Raw genomic sequence first — 10,878 nt, 5'->3', positions numbered from 1 at the left:
CGAAACATTTATTTATTCATTTATTTAGGTTCTATCGACTTTATAATCAATATAAACACAAGCACTGTCGTGTGTCCGGTTTTTGTATCGTTATGATACAGTCTATATACATATAATATGGAGTATATCGTTACACTTAGATGACGTCTCATTAATCGTATGCCTATTACTTATCGCCATTAATTATTTTAGATCGGCTTAGAAATTAAGGATTTCTTAAAACTTTAATGTCGACTTACATGCTACTTTGTATAATTAATATTGTTTTGGTATATCGTCACAGCGACTCTGTGCATCAATCGTTTGATTTCTACTCGCTTAATAATACAACGGTTCTTTTTGCATGTTTTCTCGCTATTTAACGTACTTCTATGTCGTATTGGTCATTCTTTACGTTCACTCGATAAAAATAGAAATATGTATATATATATATATATATATATATATATATATATACTTTTGAGATAATATTTACAAAGTACCCTAGGGCGGGGTTTACACGCAGCTACCTGGCAGGTATTTGTGCATGACTGATGCATTTTGTTGGTTATCTCAGTGAAAAGCGTTAACGCGACATTAATGTCACTCGATCTACATTACGTATGTACACCGTGTATGAAAACCAACATGTTACATAGTTGCTTTTGATTGTAAGTAATTATAGGTATAAGTAGGTACTGGCTATGAATCTTGTAGTAGATATTATGTATCATCGACGAATTGAAGCAATCGATGATCTCCTCTTGGATGCCTATACGGAATTTCGTACCTAAATTGGTAATCACGTGACGCGATACCAAGATGACGGAAAGTAATACGAATGAAAAAGTGAATTGATTTATCCATCAAGCATCCCTTGCAAGGGTTTATTGTGAGGACGGAGGAAGCTTGCAACGCATCTCAACGAGATGGACCACTGGTGAGTGGTTTTAATAAGGAGCATAATAGACCTTAATTAGGCAAAGCAGGGTGTTGTACGCCTAATCGAGAGTAAGTTGAATATCCCGAGATCCCTTTTCCATGGACCTCCGGTATAATTCGAATATGATTATCCTGCTGCCGTCAAAGACCACCCGAGAGTATATGAAAATTTTTATGGTATGGGAAATTTTTCACAATTTTTTTTTTCGACTTTATTTTTACTTTACGTCATTCAATCTCATCTTTTTGTTCAAAAGTCGTACTGTGGTACGAAATAAAATTTTTTTTTTCACCAAGTGCATTCGCATTGTCGTAGGACCACGTGGATGTACAAGTAACATAATTAATGAATCTTGGGCGTGACAGGATAATTTTTCTTGCGTTGCATTTCATCGGGTTGTGCCGGGTTATAAATACTGAATAATTTTCTTGGCGTGGGGTTAAAAATAGTTCGGTTGTCTCCCCGTAGAATCGCCGAGATGTCAAGGCAAGTAATATTTACGACGTGCATTTCTAGGTAATCGTATCCCAGAGGGGGAAGTGTTCCTCTTGAAAATTTTCAAGGGTTAACTATACGCTAACATTACAATGTTAGAATACGCACGTAACTGTGCATAAGAAATTCGCATTAGAAATTATTAAAAACGTCCTCGTCGGCGCTTCGGTAAAATTTTTCTAAACGTATGAAAGACAAACTACTTTACACGTATAATTAAGATCCAGGGAGTTAACTAACCATCGCATTGTCATTGTCTCGTAAATACCTTATACGCTCGTTTGACTTTTCATTATCCTCGTTCAAACATTACTCGAACGGTGGTTAAACGAGCGTAAAGTTTTGTATGTCGTACGCGTCACGATAACGCTTTCAATTATAGCTACACGTATGTACAGAATTTATCAGATTTTATTTACATCATAGATACGCGACAGTGATCGCACCCGAATTTATAGACACGCCATTAATCAATAATCAATCGATCGTTCGTCCGATTGTGAATTTTATACATGGGAGACACGAGGACCGTTTCGTATAACAGTAAGATGTCTAATTTTCCTTTAAAAAGTCACATTCAAGATGGCATCTTGCAAGCGAAGACATTCATTTCCGAGATTTAGTAAATTGACAGAAACAATGGAAAAAACATATAGCTATCTACTTAATGGCACGTAAGGGACAATTAATATATAATCGATTAAAATCTACGACTCGAGGATTTGATTATGACGTAAACGAGATGACTCCTGATGTTGACATTTTTTTTAAGAGACCAAAAGACGTGCTCGTGTTAATACTTCGAACGAATCGCAACATCTTCCTTCTCGTAAGACACCCATCGTTTCACAATATCCCGTGAGAACATAGCACTAAATAATTTCTTGATGAGTTACCCATAACGATACCCCGTGACAGGCCTATGCTGATTCACTAAGATCATCACGGTCATAGATCGTATACCAGCTCCCAAAGGATCAGTCATATTCGATCAGCCATACAAAAGACCAATAAGGACCATCAGACTCGCATTCGTGGAACAGCAAGTGCAGACTAAGAAACGTAAGACAAAGAAACGGTAATCCAGGAATTGAATCTATCAATGACTATGAATAGACGAGATGGAAAAGGAAGCTAGTGGGATATGACGAAAGGTGAGAGAGAAGACGAGGAAGAAGATAAAGGCGATGAGGAGTGCAAGTGCCGATCGGGCAAGTCGCAATTTATCAAATAGGAATCACTATTCTTCTGGTGTTACAGGGCCGTAAGTCCGTAGTCGGACTTGATGGCCGGCGTGGGTGCTGGAGCAGAGAGACCAGGGGGACTATTTGCAGGAGCAAGAGGACTGATGCTACCAGAGGCCATGTGTCCAAGGGGGCCCCCAGTGCCGTCCATCATGCCCCCGACGTGAAGGTGACTCAGCTGTGTCTGAATGTGTGCCAGAGGATGAGGATGACCTTGAAAGCTAGGATGAGCAGCGTGTGGATGCGGAAGTCCCGCATTCACCCCGTGAACGTCACCCATGTCTAGACCGACGCTTCCATCGAGGCTACTTTCCATGCCGCTAGATGGCGAGTTGTTGTTATTCTTTCTCTGATTGTTATTATTGCCGGTTCCCGACTTCGCCCTGGACCCGGAACCCTTCGACGACTTCGACGGCTGCGCGGCGCCGTTTGCGTTTTTCCTACGCACGTTCTTCGTGTTGGGCAACTTGTTATCTTTCTTCCATTTCATGCGGCGATTCTGGAACCATATCTTGATCTGCCTCTCGGAGAGGACCAGGGTGTGCGCGATCTCGATGCGCCTTCGTCTCGTCAGGTAACGATTGTAATGGAACTCCTTCTCCAGCTCCAGGATCTGGTGCCTGGTGTAGGCTGTCCTCTGACGCTTCGGCTCCATCCCTGGCTGGTACGAACCGTTCGCTGCAACAAAAAAGGAGATCGAGCCTTTAGGTACCGCCGACGGGCTTTCTGTCTGACTATGGATGCCCATTAGTTAGCCATCTGTTGATCTCGGAATGGACGTTGGACTCACGGATTGCATCACGCGTTGCTTCAATTAACGCTATTGAAACGATAATTTTAAACATTAAAGATCTACGCTCCTACTTGTGACCCGTTCGGATGTCGCCTGCTGTGCAATGTGTCTGGGCTGTTTTATATGTCAACGTAGGCACTTGCTCGTAATCGATCGTTTCAATTAATTTATATATCGCGGGCTATCGGATGACTTTGAAGATTACAGGTAATCTCGAAATGTATCTGTACTGATTGAAGAAAACTTTTGTTTTATCGATAGACGCGTATCGATAGCTCGTTCTGTTACTCTAGCGACATATGTAATCTGCATATGGTATACATTCAGGTCAATTTTTTATTAAGTATTTTTAGACTACACGCGAAAGTGTATTACTTTTGTACGCGTATTTATTAATTGTTTTACGATTACAAGATTATAATATGATTTATTTGGTATTTAGAATGTATTATCGGCAATGACGTGTGCTTGAAGACTGTTCTTAGAGGGTTTTGTGCTTAAATGCTAGCTGCGAATCAACGTACCGCTTAAGCAACTTGTCAGATTGACAAGCAATTTTTTTTGTGTCTATGCATCTTATTATTAATGCCGCATTGATATGCGTATATGCCAAAAAACATTCTTATTACACAATTTTCCATTTACCATGCTGAATCAAAACGTCTAGACCATCGATGGCCTTCGCTCACGTATAAGTGACTTGTATGCAAGTAAGTATCCTCTAGAGTACAGTGGACTTGCAACACTTGTCATATAACTCACGTGAAGTGTGTGTGTGTGAAACTGGCTGAAGGATTCTTTTGTTCTTGCCACACAAAAAAACTTATGCATCTAATTTTAAACAATATATTGAAAGATGAGAAAGAAACCGACTTGGATAACCAAACATTAAGATTGTCAACGACGAAGGATTATTCTGTTAAAGTAACAGTGGATTTGTTGCACTTAGAGGAAACAAAAATAATAACGAGTGTATAGAAACAGAGAAGGGTTGAAGTTTTTTTTTTAAATGATCGACGTCCTCAAGAACCCTAATTTGTAAGACGTCTCTAATGTCTGTCATAAATGACGGCAAACATGGCATCGGGACGATTCTTCATTTTGTCATTCGTTAGTCCATAACAACAACAGAAACAATAGCGCAGTAGAAGAATCCTCGGTATATCCTCGAAGCAGCATGATTTCCGAGTGTCATTGTGCCACGCTTCACATCAAAAATAAAAGAAAAGAGCCAAGTCGCGCGTGCACTGAACAAGCACAATACGGAGTCTCGAAATAAATGCAACAACAACTGTCTATATATGAAAGAGAACCAGTTTCAAGGCCGATCGGTATAGCTCGCCGGTATTTGTCATGGATCGAATAAAGCCTTTCATGGCGATGCAAATACGAATCGACTCACAAGTGATTATTGTGAGCAAAGAGAGAATAAAAATAAAAGAAATTTTTCCATCAAGCAGAAACAAAAAAAAATCAGTATACAGCAATTCTGTCCGATTATTAGATACGGTCATTTGTAGGAAATTTGACATGGTTTTTTTTTTGTAAATCTTTCAATTTCGAAAAATAGACATTAGTGACGTCATATCAAAATACAGTGGACTTCTAGAAGCAACGCAAAGAAACGAGTCGTTACCATATAACGGGGATGCTGCGGTCTTCAAGAACGAGCGATTCCTGGTGGTCCAGGTGCGTCTATAGGAAGCAAGGGAGAAGAAGAGCATAGTTTCGAATCAGTGCAGGCAACATTCCATTCCTGATGCTGAACGCTAGCCAAGTCCCCTTTGGACTGTGGCGTCCGGCGTCCGGTGTATCCGGCGAGGAGCGATCAGCATCCAGAAGGGGAGATTGCGGCGTCCGACAGGCGCATACCAGGACTCAGGGTTGTACGGGTTTACAACCGAGAGCCGAAGACCAACCGCAATCCGTAATCAAAGCTCGCTACAGCATCCTTGCTTGATACTGACACCCAATATATACGTATATATTTATCTGTATCATATACCATTGTACTGTAAGCCGGTTTACGTATATATGTATATACACGTTAAATTGCTCTGAATAGTAATAAGAGTACAGAATATATTTGGATACCTGTTTAACGTGTAGGGTGTTACATTAATATTGAATAAACCAGTAGTAAAAATTTAGCATAGGTTAACGTTTCAATTAAATGTATGCACTTGGTAATCATGAAAACGAACTATAACTTCCGTATAATAATGACGAACGAAATTGTATGCTTAAAAAAATGTTGACAGTTGTACCTATATGAGCAACAAATTGCAAATTGCAGTAAGCATTAAAGTCTCGTTAACAACATCGTACTAGTTCCTTTGTCATGTTCTCTGTTACCTGGAAATAGGAATTATGGCAAAAGGCTGAGACGCGTTATAGACGGTATTCTCTGTATCCCGATAGCTGGCGGATACTTGCAAGTTGTAATGATCGGCAGTTTTCATGGTCAGAGAAATGCTTTCTCTCTTGAAAATGGAAACCCGCGTGCAAACGGCTAAAGTCGAAGCGAGGTCGATTCCGGAAAGTGTTACGTTGCAAGAATTCTTTTTACGACTTTTTCCCCTCATTTTTCTCCCTGCCAAGAGTCAAGACGCAATTGTCGCTTGTCCCAGGACGATCTTTAGCTTTCACTGTTGAGGATGTGCCACAAGGATATTTCGACATTTAAAATTTCACTAGAAATAATGTATTTTATCAATGAAAACGTTATAACTTTTTTTTTGGCAAGCACAGTAAAATCATAAAATTCGAAATTTGATAGAAACCACGTAAAATAGAAAACATTACGTTTTTATTCACCCTGTACGAAATTGGCTTTAGTTGGGATTGTCGTAATCATTGTCAGAAATTGCTATTGCATTTACTACGAATAAGAAGAGGGCCGAATGGAGGTATATAAATTTTATGGCATATGACCAGTAAAATCGATAACCTCAAAAGACATTGAAAGGTTCGTGGAACGTGCAATGACGAATTAATAATCCTTATACATCCGTCAAGGACCAAGTTCGCCTGACTATGTCCCATTAGGAGGATCCTTTGTCGAAATACACTTTGTTCTTCATTGTTTAATTTTTCTATAATACGTGTACAATTTAAGGAAGACACTGATACACATAATAACGCTACGGGCAATGTGTAGAAAAATGAATGAAACCTTAATTAAGGGTAAAAAAATTTTTTTTAATAAAATAAATCTACTGTGTATACACGCGTGTACAATTTCTCGTACGAAATTGAAAATTAACACATGTAGCAGTGTTAATGACGCGGAATCAATTTCTGACGACATGTATAAGTACAGTCTGCGAAGAGTCAACAGCCTAATTGTCAGTGTGTAATGCTTGAGAATTAAATATATGGCGCTGTCTGGTAGATTCGTACCAATTATATTTCATATCGAAGAATTATACTTTATAGGCATTGTTACTATTCTTGAAAGCTACCATTTGGTTAATAGTAACACGATTTTCAGATACACTATTAGTAACTGGTTCAAGTTGCGCGAAATATTAGGCACAAAAAAAGAATATTTTTCAACCGGTCCCATGATTGATGAACGGACTCGCATAACAGTGTTCCTGAGCTTCGCTAAACTAGTGGGGATCATTGAATGATGAAAATTTGAAAAAAAAATTATCGACCGAACTGAATAAGGTAAGTCACGAAAAAAAGGATTAAATCATCTATAAACACGTGAATAACTCTTTTCAAATTATCTCAATAGTTACACTGGTTCACGTAGATTTAATAACAGATATCCCGTAGCGACAATGACACAGGAGAAAAAGATCTAAGGAAAAGTGATAAGACAATCATCAACTTTTACTGCGTTCGTTCAAACGCCCAATGCATTGCTGCAATGATAATTCAATAATGGATATATGTCTGGTATTAGAAAAATGTTATCAAGAATAATTTTGTATTATTTATACATATTTATTATGGTGGCACAATGCTGATAATGTTTCTATTCATGAAATCCACGTGTTACGATAGCAGCCGTAGAGTCAAAAAATCATGGCTTCTATCTGCACACATCCCGTAAATGTATTTTAAGCTTCGTAAGACTGTTCTTTGGATCTATGCCGCCTGTGCTTTCTAGGAATGAAGATGATATATTTGCCAATGGGGATAAAGCGTAGTCTGCTCTTGGGAAATCATGATAAATAAGTCGTAACCAATTTCTATTTATACTGTCGGCGTGTGAGCCAGACAGAACCCATAGGAGACAGGTGTGGACAAGGTGCACCGTTGAATTTTGTCTCGTATGTCTTCCGTCGCTTGCAAAGGCAATGGCTGCCCCATCGAGACAGACAATTTACACTCCGATTCGACATGTAAGGTGTATAGCGCTACTAGGTATAGTAGGTGCATCGTAACAATGGGATTTTATGGGATTCACCAAGCTATTGGTAAAATTGATGTGTACCGATTGTATCCCAAGAAGGCAGCGTACTCTTTCGTTTTGCACTGCTTGAAGAAATTCATTGCGGAATTTTTCTGATATTTATGATATTTCAGTAAAAAGCGTGACTGTGAATTGGAATATAAGAAACTGTGTAAGTATAAGATAATGCAGAATTTTTGAATGAATTATTGAATCTTTTGTCGCTTTGAGAATATTTCAAAAGATATATTGATACACGATGGTTTTATTCGTACCCTGCTTTTTATTTGTATTTTAATGAAATAAATGAAGAGAAAAATTCACTAATTTTTTAATAGTAGAACATGATATTTTAATAACTTTGTTTTATACAATATATTTGACAAAGGGTAGAACCAAGAACAAATTTTTAATTATTTATTTTCCCAATACCAATGGTCACCTGTCCGTCGGATACCATTTGGAGTCACTAATAAATCAGTATAGGATAGTTTTTATAGAATTTTTGATAATGAGAAATATTTATTGCGTATATTTTTTTTATGTAGAGGACATTGTTTTATTCGATAAAAAATCTATGTGGGTCAGAAATAAAATATTGATTATGCTGTTTCAACGGAGTAAAATGGAACGGAGAAACGATAATAAAGTCTTGTCTTATTCATAAACGATGGAAAATAATTCAATTTAAAACTCACCAACGCCAGCAACGTGTATCTTCTTCATCCATGGGTAAATAACTCGATCGCCATTTTCCTCATCGTCATCGTCGTCCTCCATCCCACCAGGTGAACCGTCCATCATCTGATCATCCTCCATATCGTCTTGATCGGAGCCGTCATCAAGATGATGCTGTTGTTGACTGCTCTGCAGATGCTGCGAGTGCTGTGACGGTTGTTGCTGCTGTTGTATGTCAGGTGAATTGTCCCGGTGTAGTGATCCAGAACCAGCCGGGCTGCAAACACTATTTTCATGTTGCTGCTGTTGTTGGGACTGTTGTTGGTGCTGCTGATGTGGGTCAGATTGCTGAACATGATTCGGCATGAGAGACGGCGACAATGCAGTGGAACCAAGTACAGTTGATGCCGAAACTGGTGGCTGTTGTTGCTGTTGCGGCGGTTGTTGTTGGGTCTGCATAGACGGTGGACACGTGAGAGGTGGTTGCTGAGCTTCGGGCGGCATAGCAAGGGCGCCAACCGCATGATGATGTGGATGAAGACTCGGATGATGAACAGCATGAACCTGATGATGAGGATGATGAGGTCCGTAATATCCACCATAACCAGCATATCCGCCATTAAGTTGCACAGCGGTAGATGCTCCGTAAGGAGTGGACGCAGCCTGATGATGATGCTGATGGTAACCATATTGAAGTTGATGAGACTGTGGATGATTCAAATGATGTCCGCTACCAAAGAAATCAGCCCCCGTAGACGGGATATAATTGCTCTGACTGTACTCTTCGCTAGGTGGAAATTTGGGATCAACGACAACCGAGGTCGCTGTCAAATGATGAGTCCCAGGCTGCTGATGTTGCTGATGGTAGCCACCGGCTGCGGATGGATTCATTAGGAAAGAACTCATGTCTTTCTTCTGTTTAACCTAAACAATCTTAAGATAAAACAATCCCAAACCGGTCACAGGAAGTCCAATCGACAAACCGCAATATTATTGAACACTCTCGCACCGCGGTCGCACGCACAACACTTCACGATGGTCCATCATCCCGCTCAGCCCTCTTGGCCAGGGCTAACTTTTTTCTCACCACCGTTCTCTCTACGCTATCCCAATTTCACACTCTCTCCACGACTCCGTCTCTCCTGTCTCTTCGTAGAAGAGTCGAGCGCGGATTCGCGACGGGAGTCCGCACGCTCCCTCACTCTTCTTCCGCACTTTCGCGATCTTCCACGGAGTAGTAGCTCCTTCGCGCGTCGGCACGAGGCCAGGCTAGCGGTTCCCGCCCACCGGTGCCCAATTATCATACCACGTGACCACGGAGAGCCAATCAGGGCTGGGCTGCGTCCGCGACCATGATGGATAGCCGGCACGCACACGGCGTGTGAGTGGCGCCCCGAGATCACTGCGGCAGGTGCACCAACTTCTTTCTCCTACCTTTTACGTTCTTTCACCTACACGTATCTCCCAATGTACGCACTTATGCGCTCACACGCAATTACCGGTGCATCAATTTCTGCGGGGCTAGTACGTCAAATTATTCTACTGTTAAATCCAGTTGGCACACTTAAGTATCTCTTGAGGTTTCCAACTATCACAACGGCCACTTTAAAAGTACATTCGAGCGCACTGCAGCGTATAGATTTGTTATTTATAGCAACACTTCAACTATATCCCTTAGCTCGGCTCAGCTGATAGTCCAACCACCAGTACGCTATCACACTGTCTCCGATCACTGTTCTCACTATCCTTTCCCTAGTGATTTTTAACGACTACTATTCGCGCAGGGAAACCTGTCAGAATGTCATGGAAGTTGAGCTCGCGGTGCCTCGGCACAAACTCGTCTGGCAAGTCTGTTTGGTTTGCGCTGCCTCCAGCTCGCTCCGCCAGCGGCGACTCGGAACCGATGCCAGGAGCAATCCCCCCACCTCTTGAGCGATCCCCACCCTTAGGAAACACGAGGCCAACCCCTGGCTCGTTCTAACCCCTAGGAACCTCATACCCTCACAGGCACACTTCGTACTACCTACGGGGGAGTTACTCCTACGGGTTTCCTTATCCCGCCTTCTCTCTTCGAAATCCATCTTTTCTCTAAAACTTAAACCAGAACCATGCTCCACGCAAATTCAAGACAAAGGGATGCTTTAGTTATGGAATTTTTATAAAAGGCTTTAGGTATAGATATATACATTTTTTTTCAAAAGAATCACTTAGCTAGACTCCCCATCATATACTATCATAGCATACTAATTTCTTCGTACTCGTATCATTATTAATGGTATAGTACAGCTATTTTGTACGTTCGCAATTTTTTGTACAGTTGCTATACATTTCGGTACTG

The 10,878-nt window shown here is 40.6% G+C and overlaps 1 protein-coding gene across 1 annotated transcript; it reads right to left on the bottom strand.

The window, feature by feature from the left end:
- Positions 1-399: 399 nt before the first annotated feature.
- On the bottom strand, positions 400-10,353 carry LOC107270236 (homeotic protein deformed). Its single transcript, XM_015745072.2, has 2 exons — positions 8,561-10,353; positions 400-3,339 (listed from the first exon to the last, which is right to left on the bottom strand). The coding sequence occupies exons 1-2, from the start codon at positions 9,444-9,446 to the stop codon at positions 2,672-2,674; spliced, it is 1,554 nt and encodes a 517-aa protein (XP_015600558.1). The 5' UTR covers positions 9,447-10,353; the 3' UTR covers positions 400-2,671.
- Between the last annotated feature and the right edge of the window lie 525 nt (positions 10,354-10,878).

This window comes from Cephus cinctus, unplaced genomic scaffold, assembly GCF_000341935.2.
Source record: "Cephus cinctus unplaced genomic scaffold, Ccin1 Ccin1_scaffold0709, whole genome shotgun sequence".
Classification (NCBI taxonomy): domain Eukaryota; kingdom Metazoa; phylum Arthropoda; class Insecta; order Hymenoptera; family Cephidae; genus Cephus; species Cephus cinctus.
Note: the sequence above shows the minus strand (reverse complement) of the source record. Positions and strands in the feature narration are given on the sequence as shown.

Coding starts and splice junctions, on each gene's coding strand:
- LOC107270236 (XM_015745072.2), bottom strand. CDS start 9,446: ATGAGTTCTTTCCTAATGAATCCATCCGCAGCCGGTGGCTACCATCAG. Junction 3,340..8,560: donor GATACACGTTGCTGGCGTTG/GTGAGTTTTAAA, acceptor TTTTTGTTGCAG/CGAACGGTTCGTACCAGCCA.